The 20,307-nt window shown below is 41.8% G+C and overlaps 1 protein-coding gene across 3 annotated transcripts in view; it reads right to left on the reverse strand.

The window, feature by feature from the left end:
- Positions 1 to 20,307, reverse strand: part of SUFU (SUFU negative regulator of hedgehog signaling) — a 115,434-nt gene that overhangs the window by 83,097 nt on the left and 12,030 nt on the right. For all 3 annotated transcript variants that reach the window (XM_050958147.1, XM_050958146.1, XM_050958145.1), the window contains exon 3: positions 1,876 to 2,012. In XM_050958147.1, the coding sequence (XP_050814104.1) occupies positions 1,876 to 2,012 (137 nt within the window). The remainder of the gene's footprint in view (positions 1 to 1,875; positions 2,013 to 20,307) is intronic.

A 20,307-nucleotide genomic window follows, 5' to 3' on the forward strand; every position in this document is an offset into this window, starting at 1 on the left:
CTAAAGTAAAGCAGCAACGCAGAAAAAGTAAGAGAAACAGAGAAGTGCGACACTTGTGTGCTTAAAAGTGTTCATCACGAAATCTAATGCGACTGGGGTGAGAGCACAGGTACCACCTGTGATACGCGTTCTAGAATCATGGGTAATGTGGTACTGCAATTTTAAACAGTCGTTGGTTGAATTTTGCCCCCACTCTCCTTCATATGAAACTACTCAGTAACAGTTAGGGTATAACATCATCCCACGCCCCCACCACTATAGGATGTGGTAAATACTTAACACAACAAAAAAATGACTTATTCACAGGTACGATTTAGAGTTGTGCACTAACAGGCCCGTGGGGATCCTATTGGGATCCACAAAGTTCCCTAGTGTGGGTCCGAAACATGACTCCGTGCACAAGGGCCAGTTAGTGTGCACTAAAATTTACATCCCTCTAGTGCAGACTAGTGCACTGTGTAGACGAGCCCTAATTCATTAACTGGACCAATAGATTTGGAGCCCATTACCAGATGTGGCTTTGAGACCACCATCAATACCCTGGGCCAGTTTTATCTTTTCTACTTGTTCAGAGTGTGAAGGACGGAGTATTAATCAAGTTGTTTTGGTTCAGCAAATGCTTTAAAGATCTTTTGTAAATAGTAAAACCTCCATAGGTTTACAAAGTACTATTGATTTGATATCCAGGTCCTTACCCATGCTGATTGCAGTGGTATTTAACAGCCACACCATGCAACTGGATGGGCAAAGAGTTCTGAGTAGGAAACATCTGAGCATAAAATAAAATGCTGTTAGTACCATAACGTGCCTTGGGCAGATTGTGTTTCAAGGAGAAAGAACCTACTTTCTTTCTGAGCCTCCCCACTCTCCCCGCCCCCCCCCCCCCCCCCAACATGCTATAAAAACTCCACGCCCCACCTGTGCTACAATAACTGTTTTTCTCATATCCAGTAGATTAAAAGACAGGGCCGGCATTAGGGGCAGCGAACAGGGAATTGCTGGGGGCCCCACAAAGCTAAGTTGGTTGGGCTTTGGCTTTCTACCCAGGGCACCAGTAAGTCTGATGCCAGTCCTGCTTTCTTGTTTATTTTGGTGGACCTCCTGAAACCTGCTTGCGGCTCCACAGGGGCCATGGACCCCCTGGTTGAGAATCGGTAATCTAGACCATCCCTGACAGATGTTTGTCTAACCTACTCTTAAAAATCGCCAATGATGGAGATTCTACAACCTCCTGAGGCAATTTATTCCAGTGCTTAATCACTTCAACCATTGGGAACCATGTGCAACCTACACCGCCCTTGCTACAATTTAAGCCCATTGCTTCTTGTCCTATCCTCAGAGGATAAGGAGAACAATTTTTCTCCCTCCACCTTGTAACCAACTTTTATGTTAAGTTCAGTTATATTGTACAACATGGGAAAGTTGACATTTCCTAGGAGATCTTCTATATCACTGACACAACCCTGAGGATTTCCATTTGTCTCAGCTTTAACCCCTGCCTCCGTAAGATCTCATATCACAGCCATCTTCTTCCACCACTGAGCAGCTCCTCATTTGTCTAGAGGAGTAACTAACAGGTAATCTCAAAGACTCCCTTTCCTATCGAGGCCTAACCATTCTGTACCTTCAAGCAGCTTACGGTAGGGGGAACCTAGATTACCTATACAGTAGCACAGAGATCTACCAATAGGCTGGCGAAAGCAACACATTTATTTTGACCAAACAGCATTTTCACACAAGACAGATCTCAAGACTAAAACGGCAGAGATTTAATTGAATAAATACAAGATTCAAATCCAGCACTTTGACATTCACGTAACCCATCAGAGTTAGACTGATAGAAAACAAGGCAGCAACTGTTTAATGTTACAGTACCTGACTGGAAGACGTATCTGGCTAAGCCTTGCATTAACTCTGCCGGCCACGTAGGTGGTGCTGACTCCCCCGTTTCTCTCTTTAGTCGAAATGTCAACTCGAATCCAAAACCACTTGGCCCATCCGTTCCTGTAAATCTGGAGGGAAGGAAAAGCAAAAAGATCACATATTTCACCTTAACAAGGGTGGACCTAAGGATTATGTAGATGTGAGCAGCAGCAGATATGCCTGGCATTGGTTTTCAAGAGGTTATGCCTTTTCTTCCTTGGACGAATGAGGAGTTCAGAGTTTCTCTAGCTGTGTTTAAATCTACATGCATCCAAATGGCACAGAATCATTAGGTTAGCTAGCTAGTTTCTGCATAAAACTAATACAGTAATTCGGAAATTTAAAAAAAATCTAAACACAGTATTCTGGGATATGGCATGGAATATTCTGTACTGGAGACAGGTCAATGGAAAAAGGTGAAAAAGTCTTACTATAAGCACTGATTTAATCCCTTCAGCTACTTCAGTGTGTGTTGTGGATGTTAGCAGTCCACTGGAACTAGCATTACAGGTCCATTTTGTCCAGAGTATCCAGGTAAGGTAGGCAGCACTAAAAGTGTTAAACAAGAAACTGACTACAGAAGAAACAGAGTGAATGCTTGGTTAATTACTTTAGTAGGAATTAGGCGGCAGGTTTATTGGATTGTATTTTGCAAGCTCTACTCAGGAGAGTAAGGCCACTTTGGCAGAGGTGGGGAGATCAAGTCTGAAATGTAGGCAAGACTGTCCAGTGGAAAATTAGTAAAGCTTCTGATATTGTCTCACATGACCTTCTCAGAAACAAACTAGGGAAATACAACCTAGACGGAGCTACTACGAGGTGGGTGCATAACTGGTTGGAAAAAACTGTTCCACAAAGGTAGTTATCAGTGGTTCACAGTCAAGCTGGAAGGGTATATTGAGTGGAGTCCTGCATGGAGAAGTTCTGGGTCCAGTTCTGTTCAATATCTTCATCAATTGTTTAGATAATGGCATAGAAAGTACACTTATAAAGTTTGTGGACAATACCAAGCTGGAGGGTGTTGCAAGTGCTTTGGAGGATAGGATTAAAATTCAGAACGATCTGGACAAACAGGAGAAACATTTTGACGTAAACAGGATGAAATCCAATAAAGGACAAATGCAAACTACTCCACTTGGGAAGGAACAATCAGTTGTACATATACAAAATGGAAAATGACTTCCTAGGAAGGAGTACTGCAGAAAGGATTCTAGGGTCAGTGGATCACAAGCTAAATATGAGTCAGTAACACTGTTGGCAACAAACAAACAAAAAGCAAGCAAACAAAACATTCTGTGACATATTAGTAGGAGTGCTGTAAGCAAGACAAGAAGTAATTCTTCCGCTCTACTCTACGCTGATTAGGCCTCAACTTGAATAGTGTGTCCAGTTGTGGGCACTACATTTCAGGAAAGATGTAGACAAACTGGAGAGTCTCCAAAGGAGAGCACAAAAATGATTAAAGGTCTAAAAATCATGACCTATAAGGGAAGACTGAAAAAACTGGGTTTGTTCAGTCTGGAGAAGAGACGACTGAGGGGGGCAAAATGATAACGGTTTTCAAGTACATAAAAGTTGTTATAAGGAGGAGGGAAAAAAAATTGTTCTCCTTAACCTCTGAGCATAGGACAAGCAATGGGCTTAAATTGCAGCAAGTGTGGTTTAGGCTGTGGCATTTCCATCATCGGAGGTTTTTAAGAGCGGTTATAAAAAAACCTGTCATGGATGGTCTAGATAATATTCAGCCCTGCCTTGAGTGCAGGGGACTGGACTAGGAGACCTCTCCAGGTCCCTTCCAGTCCTATGATTTCTGGCTTTAATATCATTAGTCCTTCATTCTGAGCTCTACATTTCACTCACGCAGAAAGGAAAATGTCTGCTCTCACAGATGCCAAAGATTGACAAAACGTCAGACTTGCTCTGAAATTTCTAAGTCAGATGTACAAATATTTAAGTCCACAAAATTTGAGACTAGTTAGTGACTCTAGCCTCCTTCATACTAGTGCCATCACATCTTTTATTTGCTTGTTATGGCTGTGCCAGGAAGTTCAAAGCAGGCATATCACAGAAACAACCCTTCATAAGCCAATATCATTCTGTAAAATGAATAAATTTGCAAGAAATTTTAACTGGCAAAGTTCATGGAAAAAGTGAATTTCTTGGATCCAGGTCCCTTGCTGACATCTATGAAAGACAGAATGTTAACACCTTCTGCATTATATTTATACTAAAAACACCCAAACAGGGCAGTCAAAAAGCTGACCAGAGTATTCCCCAGTTGTGGTGCAGGGACCACCCGTGATGTTCAGAGCACTTCCAGGTGCCATAATGGCAAAGAATGTGTCCCTTCACATAGAGATACTTCCCAGAAATTCTGGGATGGACAACAGCTCTCAGGATTTTGAGACTAACAAAAAACCCCAAAACTCAAGTATTACTGTGTGCTCTTTAGAGCTGCATCATTAGGCTTGGCAGAATTTTTGTTTGTTTGTTAGTTTTGTAATTGCAACAGATTGATTTTTTATTACTAAGCCCTTTTTTAATTTTTATCAATTTAAATTTACAGTTGTAGGAAATTACAGGGAAGTCAAACCGTAGAGTATCAGACAACTTAATGATAGCAGATGGTTATAAAGCTTTAACTTTTTGAATCTAAACATTAAAAACAAATTGTCAACATCACATCAAAATATACAACATGAATACCCTTAAACCACACTCTAAGTTCTTAAGCAGCCTTAAGTTTCTTTCTTTGCCTATCTGTAAAGTTCGATTATTGATAGAAATATTTTCATGGGTTTGTTGTACAGTGAAATCGATATTTACCAACATTTACAGATAAAAGTCAAATCATGCCAAGCCTAATCATAACGATCTTGTCGGGGTTTCTTTGATGCAAGTTTCATCCAATTTGCAGATGATAAAACTGGAGAGGAAGCAATATACCCAAGGACAGGGCCAAGCTATGAAATAACTTGAAGAGATTAGAGCAGCTGTAACTGCAGGCAATGAGAGACTAAGCACAGGGGAGAAAAGAAACAGAAAAGAAAAATGTGATATCTAACTAATCGGCTCTACTCTCCACACTCAAGCATGTTCGTTTTCATCTTGACTACTTAATACACTCCATCACTGGCATAGAGAAAAAGCGTATCTGCTGCAAACAAGACAGACCTGGTATGCAAGAATGGCTGGTCAAGGGGTGCAAATACATAATTCCAAGAAGCTAATGTAGCTTGCAGTAACAAGCCACAATAAATGCATAATTACAGACTGTGCATAAACCATGGAAGTGCTTATTGGTTACCCAGACAGATTGGGTGTGGAATTGAATTTTGATTAGCGGAGCCTGTCTTAAGTGAGCACTTATGAGGACCAACCAAAAAGGCTGCTTTAGGGAAAGTGGGCGAGGTAATATCTTCTATTAGACCTATTTTTGTTGATGAGCTAGAGAAACTTTGGAGCCAAAGAAAGCTCTTCTTTAGGTCTGGGAAAGGAACTCACAGGTCACAGCAAAATGCAAGGTGGAACAGATTGCTTAGCATCAGGGCCGGCTCCAGCTTTTTTTTTTTTTTTTTTTGTGGGGGGGGGGAGGGGAGTGAAGGGAGAGAAAAACCCGATTGACTTGTCACCAAATTGCCGCTGACGAGGAAGACAGGGATTGAAGGACCCGCTGCCGAATTCCCGCGGAACACTGAAGTAGGCAGATTGACATGCTGCCCCACAACAGATGGCTGCCGCCCCTTTCTATTGCCCACCCTAGGCACCTGCTTCCTTCACTGTTGCCTGGAGCAGGCCCTGCTTAGCATAAGTAGTTAACACACACTGTAAGAGACCATTCAAAGCAGAGTGGCCCATTAATACCTCTGCAGTCATAGGACAAAAAGAAGAGGTTAGAGGATTACAGACTGTTGTAATAAACCATAAACCTGGTGTCCCTATTCAGCTTATGATTTTTGGTGTCTAGCAGAGTAATGAATTTAAGCTCCCAGGCTCGCCTTTTGAAAGTGTTGTGCAGGTATCCTTTGAGGATGAGGCACCATTTGGGAGCAGTAAATCTGTGAATACTGCGAGAGCTCAGTGGACCAGGCCAGGGGTTCAACACTCCAGGGAGATGCTCGCAGGGCTCAGGTGCGCTGTGCTAACCTGCAGAGTGTCAGCGGGGCACCGACTTGCATTGCCCATGACTAGTGCAGGTCCTGATGCAGGGCAGGCACAGACAAAGCTTCTTCACACTAAGGGCAGGAAGTAGTGAGTTGTCTTGCATCTCTGAGTATCCCCAGGAAGCATTACACTGTCCTAGCTATGAAGAATGTTCTCTTCAAGGCCACTTCCAAACCTTACATCAACTATCATGTTCAATCACTTGAAGCTACCATATAATGTCATCATCTGAATTAACATACACCTCTACCTCGATAAAACGCTGTCCTTGGGAGCCAAAAAATCTTACCACGTTATAGGTGAAACCGTGTTATATTGAACTTGCTTTGATCTGCTGAGTGCGCAGCCTCTCCCCTTCCCCGCCCCCGGAGCACTGCTTTACCACGTTATATCCAAATTCATATTATATCGGGTGGCGTTCTATCAAGGTAGCAGTGTATTTATTGTTTCAGGGCCAGATGCACAACCCTCTCTCAAACTGGTGAGCACTTAGTTGGAAGGTGTGTTTCAGATTTACAGGAACATTGAAATTCCAGTCTGACCAACATTTAGAAATTAAACACTGCAGATGGGGGAAGGGGGAGGGAGGAAACAGGGTGGGAACACAGAACTATCTATCCATAGACCCCAGGTACATAAACTGAGAGCTCCAATACAGCATTAAGTTTCTATATTAACAGACCCCGAATACCTCACCTAGTTTGGTTTATGCCTTGTTACTGCTGAACTATGCACTATTGAGTGAAAGACATTTTACCAGAAAATAAAAATGCGAGAAAGAAGGAATATTCATACCTGTTCCAAATTCCAGAGACACTAGATAGGAAAAACCCTCTAGGTACATCCCGTTATTTCTGCCTCTTCCAATAAAGGAAGCTTGTTATGGTTACAACTATCCTGATTCTTAAGCATTCCGCTAGCCATATTTTCACAAAAACAGACATTGATGGGGGAAATCTTGGCTTGCCACATGTCAACTGGCTAGCATCAGTGACATACATCAGGCACTTTCATATTTTAACTACAGCAGTAATGGAAGATTCTTATGTCTGCCAAGTCAAATCCAACCCCATATTTAATAGTTAAATATTATTTTGTCATATGAATAAAAATAAACCAGAAAGCCAGAACCATATACTACAGGCCATTCTTTGGTTAAGAAATCCCTTTATCTGTTCAGCAAATCAGACCAATGGAACGAACAGACCACATTTTGCACATACACTGCAGAAGTCTGGCGTGTTCTTTTAATGAGGTAAGAGTTTCACTGATCATGACATTTAGTTCCAGCAAAGGAATCCAAAGACATAGAGGCCTCTTTATTTATGATCAGCATAGCCAGCTTCCTTGAGCCCCCTGCCACTCAGTGCTCTGCCAGGACCTCTCCAGAAGCCACACACAGAGAACTGAAAAGCTGCTCCTCTCCTCAGCAGAGTATCCAGGGTGTTTTTCACATCAAATAACCCAGCTTTAAGAGGATCAAAAGCCAAACTAGCACTCTGCATTAAATCAGCTCTAAAAACTAGAGCCTTTTAGTTTAAAGCAAAGTTGCTTCCCGAAGTGCGTATGTTCTCACTGTAGCAAGAAACAAGAAAAGGTTCTTTTCATTCCAGTGCAAAGATGGCAGTATTTCAGTTTGCTTCTAAAAGCTATGTGAGAAAGACACACACTCCTGGACAAGTAGCAGAGTGTACTAGGTGTTTACTTTTGAGAGTGAGTGTATAAACATACCTGGCACATGAATCCCTGAAAACGGGCATTTACAACTGGAAACACTGACTCTTAGCTATAGCCATGCCAGCTAGCAAATGAGAAGCACTTCAGAATGTTTAATTTAATCAGAGCTTCACTTTCACAAGTTACAGAACAGGTCTAAACAACCATTTCTGGCCCCAATAATATGATCCGTCTTTCACAAGAAAGCTAGGCTAGCAGACAGGGCAATGACCATTGACTCAGAAACCCTGAGTTCAGTTTTCAGCTTGGCCATGTACTTCCTGTCTGACCTTGGGCAAGTCATTTCAGATATTCTGTGCCTTTGTTTCCCTCTGTAAAATGGTGACACTTTCCTACCTCACAGGGATGTTACAAGGACTAAATCTTACTATTACTTGTGAAGCATTTGGATACTATGGCAGTGGTCCCCAACCTTTTTTGTCTGACGAGTCACGGAGGACCATGGCGGCAGATGAGCATCCACCGAAATTCCGCCGACAGGGGGCAACGTCAACAGGCGTCGCCACTGAAATGCCAACAAATGGCATCATCCAGCGGCGTTGCAGCCAAAATGCCGCTGATTTTCAATGGTATTTCGGCAGCAATGCCTCTGGATGACGCAGCTTGTCGGCAGCATTTCAGCGGATGCTCGTCCGCCGGCCAGTACGCAGGCACACTTAGACACTCCAGCGGGCACCATGGCGCCCATGGGCACCGCGTTCGGGGACCCCTGTACTGTGCCATTGAGGGCTATATAAATTACCTAGACAGAGCTCCCATGAGTCTGACATCAGCAACAGCTACTGCTCCTTCCTGTGCAGAGACAAAAGTTTTCCAAAAACTCTGCCCTACAAGTGATCTGTAATTGCCTATCTACCCTTTTGCCTTTGTAAGTATTAATTACTATTAGTCTGTCATTTTCAAAGGATTTTAGTTATTCATTGAAGAAGATAGCTAAGTACAAGGCCATTGACAGGGAGTTCAGTTCACCTCCCACTTAAGTCAATAAAAGCAGAACCGGGCCAAAGTATTTTAGACTCCAAATTCTAGTTATGTGAATAAGTCTTACAAAAGATAAATATGACATTAAAATGGAGATTTTTTTTCTGTGCCAGTGTAGGTCTACAACCCACCCCTCAAAAAAAGTGTGCTAGTGCACGGGAATCAGAAAGCAACACTAACCTGTCTTGATTCACAGTCCCAAACTGTGTGAAGTTCAACGTTTTAGAGATCTCATTTACATTTCACCATTTCTGCCAAGTTAATACTACTACTACTACTAAGAAGGCTATTTAAAAAAATTTGAGAGACCCCCGTAGGCCATGTACCAGTATCTCAGTTAAAAGACGGTCCTATAGTCTTCATTCTCAGCAAAATATTGGTCAAGAGCTTATTTGCTAGCACAGGGGCTCAGATTCAGAGGGTCACCCTCCTAAAATAAAACCACAGAGGCACTCTATATGGAAGTAATATATATTAAAATAAATACACATTCCAAAGGTAAAAAGCTACCCCATCTTGCTTAAATCAGGAAGTGAAATTTTGTTTTAAAAATACAGCTGTAGAAACTGTGCAGAAAACTGATTTGAGAAACTTGTCAAGATTCTAAGCAGCACAGCCTTCTCCTTGCAAATAGATTTCTTAACACACGCCACAACCCCTACCCCAAAGACTTAAGCATCCAGAAGAAAATCGCTAACATGGCCAAACAATTTATTTGCACAACACAATTCTCGGACTGCCCCTAAATGCATCAGTATTTTTTTTTTTAAACATAGAAGTTGCCATTTATTTTCTGAATGCACAACTGGCTGCACTTGTAATGTGCAGATAAATTTCATATTCCAAGGAAATCTTTTCATAACCTTCAATAGGAAATTCCCCAAAGTCACGCAAACAAGAATCTATGAATTTTTACTACCCTAATAGCAGCAGAAACTTCATAGCTAAGCAGAGAGAAAATAAGAGTGCTCAAATCCACTCATAAGGATTTGGTTTAACACAAATCATACTGTTGCAAAGATCAGATGACAAACACTGCCTCACATTTAAACTTTTCCTGCTACACTAGTCTGTGCCTAAGAAACGGCTTCAAAGAGAAAGGCCACACTTAAAGTCACTAAAAACACTCTTGAATATTATGCATTTGCAATCAAATATCAGGGAAGTCTTTTGTAAACAGCCTTGCTGCAAGTTAAATAGTTTTCATAAAATTATTCCAATAGCTAAAGCTAAACATGCAGTAGCATCCAAAAAGCTTTTTATTTTTATTATTAGAGAAGAACCTACTTAATAAATTGACAGCCAGCTACCCTCCCTCCCCACCCCCGATTCAGACAGCACTAGAACAAGATTAAGAAATTGTTTCAATTCAAACCAATTTGCAAAGGGTATTTCTGGTTACAGCAAACTACCATTTAGGGAGGGAAGTTATTCCATGGAAAAAAGACTTCAGTGCAAGTTCCACTCTGTTATATACGTTTATTGATTACACACATTTCATGGCTGAGTTTTCCCCCAAAACTCATCCAGTAGCAATCTTGCACGGAAGGTTGTAGATTCTTATGCCCAAATAAATGGGCTAGTCTTTAAGCTGCCACTGAACTCCTCTTTGTTTTTGTAGATACAGACAAACACAGCTACCCCGATACGTTTTCTACTAACACTCGGAAAACAGGATACTAAATGAGGATACAATGGATAAAGCAGGGGTGAGCCCGATAAGGGGAAGGTACCTTGGGTAAGTGTGTAAATGTATTTCCCATCACATTTATTTAGTCGCACTAGAAGAGGCAGTGCTACAACAAAAAGAGGTAGAGTTATCTGCTTTTCGTTCCCCTATACAGTTAAGTGGGGGTGGAGGAGCAGTTTGTTTATATATACAGGGATATCCATTTAATCCTCCTGAGAGATCTTGAGGAAACTTTCAGGGAGGTTCTCAGCAATCCTCTTCCAAAGGTTTCTAGGGATGGCAGCTTTATTTCTTCCTCCACGGTAGGACACTTTCCCATGCCAACCGGTGATAACTTCAGCAGGCACCACTGCAGTAAACAAGTTAACGGCATTCCGGCCTGGACAGCTTCAGGTCTCCAGCAGCAGAGGTGCTCTCTCTGTGCCCTTGTTCCCCTTGAGTGATATATCAGCTAAAATCACCATCACCTGTGGAAAACAGGGCGAGCATCCAGTGTCATTACTTGACACTCTTCAAGTCTTGCTACACGTGAAATTCCCCCCTCATTCCCCTCGCCTCTGGTGGACCATACTCACCATGGCCAGTACCGTGAGTGGTGCCGTGCACAAGCCTTCTGAAGCAGAAGCATCAATAAGCAGGTCTTGTTTAAAACTTTAAGGGAGTAAGAGAAAGCAGTTCTGAACCCTAACTTTCACTTTCCCTTGTGACTATAGTGATAGTGGTACCTCTGGGTGTTTTATCTATAGCTGCTGCCGTTGCAGCCTTGAGTGGTTCCTTCTCCACACCCATGGAACACCTGAGCCAGATGATAAGAAGAAAGAAGAGGACTTGAGGTGACACATTAAGTGAGACCCTACAAATCAGTGCTGCACCAGATCACGAACAAAGGGCAGGAGGGTGAATATTGCAGACAGCCTGGGGAAGGAATTAGTGGACAGAAGAAAGGCCCAGGAGTCCCAGCAGGACAAGGAGAGGGAAATGCACCAGGACACAATGGGGCTTCTCTGCCAGCAAACACAGATGCTTCAGACTCTTGGGATCTCCAGATTCAACAATCCTGGGCTCGACTCCTATTGCAGTCCCTACACCCCTCTCCCAGCTCAGCATTCCATACGGCCTCAGGGCCTACACACCTACCGCTACCAACCTACACCAGGAGAAACCACAGACAGCCACAGCTTGACCTACACTGACCTGTGACAACCATGGGTGCTGTATGTGTAGATTAAATGGACATGAATGTTCTTTCCCCTTGTTAACTTACATAAAAAAGTAATAAAGTAAGGAAATGGATTTGTTTATAAATTGCACTGATTTTTTGCTTGCCCTGGTTTTGTTACCCAAAATTCTATTGTTTGGAAAATAATTCTTCTTTATTCGTTCCCAGCATATGCTGCAAAGAGCAATGAAAGCACCCACTTCAGTACTTGTTACTGTGCAGTGTGACAACTCAGAGTATTAGTGACAGTAATAATCACAAATGTATAGCAAGAACAACAAAATTATGTGATGCATCGACAGTGTTATATTCATACATGTACACCAAGCACCACACAATTCTTAACAAGCCCCAAAACACCAAACGCCAGGTACAGCAGAGTCCATCACAATGCATTACTGTGGCTCACTGTTAAAATGCTCTTGCAAAGCCTCCCTGAACTGTATCACTCGGTGTCAAGTTCTTCTAATAGCCCTTATGTCTGACTGTTCAAACTCAGCCAATAGCCACTCTACCCCTTCCCTATCCCCCAGGGGCAAGTTTTCCCCCTTTGCTTCACAGATATTATGCAGGACACAGCAAGCAGCTATAACCATTGGATTTTTTTTCCCTACTGAGATCCAACCTTGTGAGTATACAATGCCAGCGTCCCTTCAATCTACCAAAAGCACATTCAGCTGTCTTTCTGCACCTGCTGAGCTGGTAGCTGAATCTTTCCTCGATGCTGTTGAGGTGGCCAGTATGCGATTCCATGAGCCAGGGGAGAAAGGGTTTGGCTGCGTTCCCCAGGACCATTATTGGCAGTTAAACATCGCCAATGGTAATCCGCCGGTCAGGACGGAAGGTCTCTGCTTGTAGCATTCTGAACAGTCCTGTGTTCTTAAAGATGCAAGTGTCATGCACCCTCCCTGATAAGCCAAGGTTTGTGTCAGTGAAGCATCCCTGGTGATCCACCAGCGCCTGCACAACCATGGAAAAGGAGCCCTTTCTGTTGACATACTCTGTGCAAGGTGGACCAGTTCTAAAATAGACACGTGAATGCCTATTTGCAATAGGCATTGCTGCAAATCCATCGACTATGTCCAACACATTGCAGAGACTCTCAGTCTGGCATAACAGGTGGTGATTAATGGCTCCAGGTGCTTGCATGACAATGGCCCCCATAGTGAATTTTCCAACTCCAAAATGATTCCCACTGACGGGCAGCAATCCAACGTTATAAGTGTCCACAGTACGATTGCCCCTTGCTTCTCCACTGTCAGTACAGCTCTCGTTCTGATGCCCCTGTGCTGGAGGGCTGAAGTGAACTTGGGACACAGATCCAGGAACACGGCCTCCCACTGCCAAAAGTTCTGCGGCCACCGTTCATCATCCCAAGCCTACATTACGGTGCAATCCCAGTCACTGCTCATTTCTCAGGCCTAGAAGTGGTGGCCCACCATGTGCTGCTGATCTGTGAATGCCATCAACAACCTCGAACAGGTTCTCGGTCTGTCCCCCAGCAATCTGTCCTCTAAGCAATCATCATGTTCTGCGCTGATTCGATTCTTATCGTGGCTCTGTAAATACTGGAGGATTGTGTAGGAGGAAGGATGGACAAATAATCCAAAATGAAGAGCTGATCTAATAACTAATTAGTTTATTACAACAAAGAGTCCTGTGGAACCTTATAGACTAACAAGATGCCAAATGACTCTTTGTTGCTTTTTACAGATTCAGACTAACATAGCTACCCCTCTGATACTTAGTTTATTACAGTAATGCCTAGAGGTCTCAGACAGTGATCAGGGCTCTATCACACTATACTGTACAAACATTGGTGTCTGCTATTAGTTTCCCCACGCCCCCATCAGCTACATTATGTAGGTAAAATAAATCATATAGGAAGCATCTTTAGTGTGCCACTTGGATTCAACCTAAATTCTTAATTATCACGAAGAAAAATTTCTTCAAAAGCAAGGAAAAAGTCTTGTTAAGGCACTGACTGGAACTCAGATTTAGGCTTTAGTCTCTAGTCTCAGCCATACTATATGCTTCCGGAATCCTGAGTGATTATGGTCAAGCCACTTAATCTGAGAGCTGTTTCCCTATCTGTAAAGGTTGGGATAATACTCCTTTGTCACCCAGGATGATGGCAAGGTTTGCTCAGAAAACGTAGCTATGAGCACCATAGAAGAGTCTATACATTAAACAAGAAAAGAAACCCCAGGCTTAGCCTTGATCTCATTAGAGCAGGGAAAGGAAAAGAATTAGACCAATAGTGACAGTAGAATACCAGAAGGGAAATTCAGACAGCTGAGCTACATTTTATCCTTAAAATTTAAATTTCTCCTGAAAGTTTATCCTTCTTTAACTCTTAAGCTTTCAGGGGCATGGATTCTGCAGTGTATTTACTGCTTTCGAAAAGCTGTCCATAGTCCATTATTTGTGCCACAACCTTAAGAGACAGTTTTTACACAAAGGGTAAAATCCTGGCCACTCAAAGTCAATAGAAAAATTTCCAATGGAGTCAGGATTTCCTCCAAAGATTTTAGTCAAGACCAAATAGCCTTGTCTCTTTGCCAAGCAGTATTAGTTTTGGAGTGAGTCAGTTTCTTGCTGAAAGAGAAAAAGAGAGGTTTCATGGACATGCACATCAAACAGCTATGTATATTTATAGCACATTTCAGTATCACCTTCATCATAATAATATAATCATAACTGCACTAATCCAGAGTGTGTTTACCTCAGGGAGACATAAACTATACTGCAAAATATGGCAACCTAACATATAGCTCTTCACACCCATTTTGCTAAACAGAACTCCCTATCCATCTTTCAACAGTAAATTCTCCATTACCCATAAAAAAGATTTTAAATAGAGAAGTGAAGCATAGCCAAAAACATACAGATGTAAGTAACGTATGAAACATCAATTTAGGGGTTATTCACGAGGCAATTTACTAGCATTAGTATCATTATGTCAAAATAAGCTAAATCGAAGAAAGTCCACTGTGATTCCAAATAAGAGTGGCTACACAGGGGGTAACATCAAGATAGCTATGGCAGGGTAGTTATACTGGTACAGTAGTGCTGGTAAGTTTTCCTGTGTAGACAAGCCTTTAGTCACTGCAAAAAAGGAAGAGTAACTGGAAAGTTAAACTGAAGTTCAATACAGACCTCTTTCAAAGCAATTTATAAACCAGGTTTATGCCACAGAATAAGCAGTAACAGAACATCTATCATGGCATGGGATCTAGATGGAAAATTGTGTTTCTACCATACCACTGTGACAGGAAAACAAAAACAAAAAACACAAACCCCCCACACACAGGTGTGAATCAAGACATGCATATCTTACATTATTTACTTTGTCAGTATCATTATTAAGGCATGAAATAGATAACAAAATATATTCCCCCTTTGATATTGGAGCAGGAGTGTACACACAACTAGAAAAGCTGAAGTAACAGCAAGAACTTGGGGGGGGGTGTTAATTACACCAACAGGAGAGCTCTCTCCCATCAGTTCAGAGCAGCTAGAGGAGAGCTTACAGAGGCCCACCTTTGTCTGGGCAGGTGCACCACAGTAAGCCCTCTAGCATAGACACTGTCTAAAATGGGGCCTTGCATCACATGGACAGTGCCTGCATTCTATTCACCACAATTTATCCTTTTGAGAGGTTTCCTAGAGTGCCTGTGATCCAACACATCCAGAGGCGGAATCTCTGTTACTACACAAATTATAGGATCTTTTTCACCAGAGCAAAGTGAGCATAACACAACTGATCAGATATGGTAGACTGTGCATTCACTTTACACAGGTATAAATAACTTAAGGCAAAGGGCAATAGAAAAATCAGGCCTTCAATGTCTAATAGAGTGTAATCTACCCGCACCAGAGTAAATACAAAATTTGATGACGTGGGTTCTGTAATTCTTATGGTAATGTTCAGCAAGTATACTGTTGGGAGCAGCAAGTTTTCAAGCCACCAAGCCATCCCAGACTTATTTACGTTGGGATTACAAAGAAAGCATTTGAATAGTGAACCCACTGACAAGAATGAAGTCACACTTTGGGGAGCTGGAAGAGAAAACTATTCCCACCTGCAACAAATGCCCCTTCCTTATGAGCAATGGTGGATACTTTCACAAGACCTCTGTTTTTAAAATTTGAACTACAAAGAAAAACTAAGCAGCAGCAATAACCTCAGAAGTCTATGTAAATTATTGCCACAAAGCAGATAGAGGCATTTAGAAGAGATTTGAGGTAAGTGGATTTTTCCTTTGCACTTTAATGAAAATTTCTTACTTCCTCGTCTATAATTAAGAGACTTTCCTTTCTGTCTGGCGCGTGCGTGTATATATATCGAATCAAGCCCATCCACACAACTGGAGAGTTTAATATGAGCCACTGTCCAGCAATGGAAGCTGAGCATCTTGTTAGGTCCACTTTACCTTTTAAACTCCTATAAACCTTCTTATTCAGTTACTGTTATTCTTGTTCCTCCATCAACATCCAAGAGTATCCAGCTTTACAAGTCATGGGTATGACTGGGTCTCATCTTTAGAGATTACTCATTGTGTTCCACCTATTAGTGCTATTTGTCTACTAGTATACCTAGTGCTTCCTCCATCTCCACTCCTCACCGCCAAAAAATTCCCTTCGCATGTTTTCATGGAAATCGAGCCATCCCCTAAGTATTCTTTTCTCAAACATGCGCCAAATCTACTAGACTTTTTCTAGTTGACATGGACCTGGGTCCTACAGCGCCAAGCTGTCATTTGAAGAAGTTAGATTCCCAATCTCGTCCCCTGGGCTGACAGACGGAGCATGCTGAACGAGACGGGACAGCTCTGCCTCTCTGCACCAGTGACCCATCAGATAGGTTCTGAAGGAAACCCTGCCTCTCTCAGAGAGGAAAGCATTTTGGATGAACACACACAGGCAGAGGATCTGCTGACAAACATTCAAGTCAAATTTTAAGGAGAGGAAAAAAAAACCAATTTGGCAGCGTGTGGTCTTTCTTCAGCCCCCTTCACTGTGTGTCACGAAAATGTTTTTGCATGGTAGAGAAGATGCTTATCCTATGAGGATGCACATGCAGATGTGTTGCTGACTGAGAAGCTGGCTTTGCCTCCAGCAATGCACAGCTATAAACCTAGTTACATTCATTTTATTGAAAACAGACCACCTTATAAATTCAATGACTGGGCTGTAAATGTTATAATTTCCCTCCACACTTCAAAAAAGTCTAATTTCCAAATCCAACACAAGAAGAATGTGCTTTGGTTCCAGCCTCTGCACGCACACATACAACAGCACAAGGCAGACTTCTCTGTAGGTGGCCCAAGACGTCTGCATTATTAATGGAGCTAGTTACCTCAAACAAATGAGGTTTCGAAACCAAATATGCTTGGGGGGAAGGGGGATGTTTCCACATGGTGACCACAGCTTCAAGGGAGGTCTATTGCCAACACAGAATCAGAAGGCTTAAACAGCCCTAGTGCATTACCTCAATGAGGTATCTGAAAAAGTTACCTCCGAAGTCTGCGTGATGGTAGGTGTGATGCTTGGTTTAAATTATTCTTTCAGATGTATCAGATTTGCTTAACTAAACAAACATACAAAGAACAAAAACGACAATTCATTAGGTATATGGATTCTGCCCTCCCTTGCCCCACCCGTCAGGCAAAAGGCTGAATGAAAAGAGGAGCATTACCTTGAAGGTCAATATATTTCATCTCTGATAAACAAGCAGGAGAGGAAGGCAGAGGAGGGAGTTCCAGGGTAAAATGCCCCCTCCATAAACTCAGACTCCTTGCCTTAAGTCCCATTAACTTGGATGTAGGACAATTGACTCAAGCTCCTCCCTCTCAGCTGAGCTTAATACTCATCTCTACATTTCCCCCTCCTCTGTAGCAGATGCTGTCTCAGGTGAGGATGCCCAGAAGAAATACATTTTTGGATGTACTGGCTAAAGCTCCATTCATGACAAGACAAAGTGATGGGGGTAGAAAGTGGGAAGCATTTGAGAACGGGCAGAAATCTGTCAGAGCAATACTGACCCTCCAGAATTTTACTGGACTTACTGCTGCTCTTTAACATGCACATCTCAACACAATGGTCAGAAACACCTTCCATTTTTTGCCAGTCAAAAACAACTGCAGCTTCCTGAGATATGGACCCAGTCATGACAACTCATGCTTTAGTCATCTCAAGGTTCACTACTGCACAGTGGTCTACCTTGGCCTGGCTGTGATCATCACAGGGTAAACTGGAGTATTGACAATTTAAGCAAAATTGCTGACTCGTCTTTTCCAATGCCTTGCTATAATAATGGAGGCCACCAACCAGCCTAATTTTTTTTTTATTATTATTATATCCCTGCTATCAATGGAAAGGAGCAGAGAATTTGGTTCCACAATGGCTACGAAAGGTGCTATTCTTTTAATGGACGCCCAGAAATTCTGTGAGCACATTATGAAACCATAGATCAGGAGTGTCAAATCCATTAACTGGGGAGCGCAGAATTTAAGGTTTTCATTATGGGGTAAGCTGGAACATACGTTCAGGACTCCATGCCACCTTAAATCCCCAACCGATTTCCCACCAATGTCAACAGCACATTTGCACACAGACCAAGGATAGAATATGGCATGGACTTCATTTAGTAACTACAATGAATTATTTGGCCAGTACTTTATGTGTTACAATTCTGGGCAACTGCACTTGTATTCCCTTCCATAGTCCCTCCAGGGCACTCATTCTAGGCTCCCAGCTCCTTAGCCGTCACCTCCCCTGGGTAGAGACCTGCTGCACAGCTCCCCATCTATATTGTGATATCCCGAGCAAGCCAGACTGCCTAAAAGACTAGCCAGTATCTGTGCTTTGCTTTCTCTCCAAAGGTTATAAAAACAGGATAATGCATGCAGTTGCAAGTTACCATAGCTCTTCATCAGCAAGAGCATTTATTCTCAAGGTGAAAGCATTTCAGAGAAATGCCTTAAAAACCAATACAAGAACCTACACACATGCCTTAGATCATACAAACTCAAACCTCAGGCTCTGGTAGGTGTCAGCCTCCCTGAGGGTTTTTTCACCTTCCACTGCAGCATGGAACATGGGTCACTTGCAGGTTTAAGCCAGGGTTATCAAGCTATTAAAATTAATCACACTGTTAATAATAAAAAAACATTTATTTAAATTTTTTTGATGTTTTCTACATTGTCAAATATTTTTATTTCAATTACAACACAGAATACGAAGCGTACAATGCTCACTTTATTTTATTACAAATATTTGCATAGTATTTTTCAATTCACCTAATACAAGTACCATAGTGAAATCTCCATCATGAAAGTGGAACTTACAAATGCAGAATTATGTACAAAAAATAACTGCATTCAAAAAGAAAACAATGAAGAACTTTAGAGCCTAGAAAGTCCGCTCAGTCCTACTTCTTGTACAGCCAATTGCTCAGACAAACAAGTTTGTTTACATTTGCAGTAGATAGTTCTGCCCATTTCTTGTTTACAATGTCATCTGAAAGTGAGAGCGGGCATTCATATGGCACTGTTATAACCAGTGTTGAAGGATATTTATATGCCAATATGCTAAAAATTCATATGTCCCTTCATGATTCAACCACCATTCCAGAAGACATGCATCCATACGGATCATGGGTTCTGCTAGATAACTATCCAAAGCAGTGTGGACTGATGCATGTTCATTTTCATCATCTGAGTCAGATGTCACCAGAATGTTGATTTTCCTTTTTGATGGTTTGGATTCTGTAGTTACCGTATCGGAGTGTTGCGCTTTTAAGACTTTTGAAGGCATGCTGCACACTCCATCCTTCTCAGATTTCAGAAGGCACTTCAGATTCTTAAACCCTGGGTCAAGTGCTATAACTGTCTTTAGAAATTTCACATTTGACAAAATGCAAAGAAGGTATCAATCTTCAGTGAAAATGTTCTTAAAAACCAACAACGTGCTGCGTCATCATCTGATACTACTATACATGAAATATATGGAAGAATGCAAGTAAAACAGCAGGAAACATACATTCTCCCCCAAGGAGTTCAGTCAAATTTAATTAATGCTTTAAAAAAAAAAAAGGAGCATCGTCAGCTTGGAAGCATGGCCTATGGAATGGTGGCCGAAGCATGAAGAGGCATACGAACGTTTAGCGTATCTGGCATGTAAATACCTTGCAATGCTGGCTACAAAAGTGCCACATGAATGCTTGTTCTCACTTTCATGTGACATTGTAAATAAGAAGCAGACAGCATTATCTCTTGCAAATGTAAGCAAACTTGTTTCTCTTAGCAACTGACTGAACAAGAAATAAGACTGAGTGGACTTCTAGACTCTAAAGTTTTGCATTGTTTTGTTTTTGAGTGCAGTTATGTAACAAAAAAATTTACATTTGTAAGTTGCACTTTTATGATAAAGATTGCACTACAGTACTTGTATGAGGTGAACTGAAAACTTTTTATCATTTTTACAGTGCAAATATTTGTAATCATAAATATAAAGTTAGCACTGTACACTTTGTATTCTGTGTTACAACTGAAATATATTTGAAAAAATGTAGAAAGACATCCAAAAA

Source organism: Gopherus flavomarginatus, chromosome 6 (genome assembly GCF_025201925.1).
Source record: "Gopherus flavomarginatus isolate rGopFla2 chromosome 6, rGopFla2.mat.asm, whole genome shotgun sequence".
Classification (NCBI taxonomy): domain Eukaryota; kingdom Metazoa; phylum Chordata; order Testudines; family Testudinidae; genus Gopherus; species Gopherus flavomarginatus.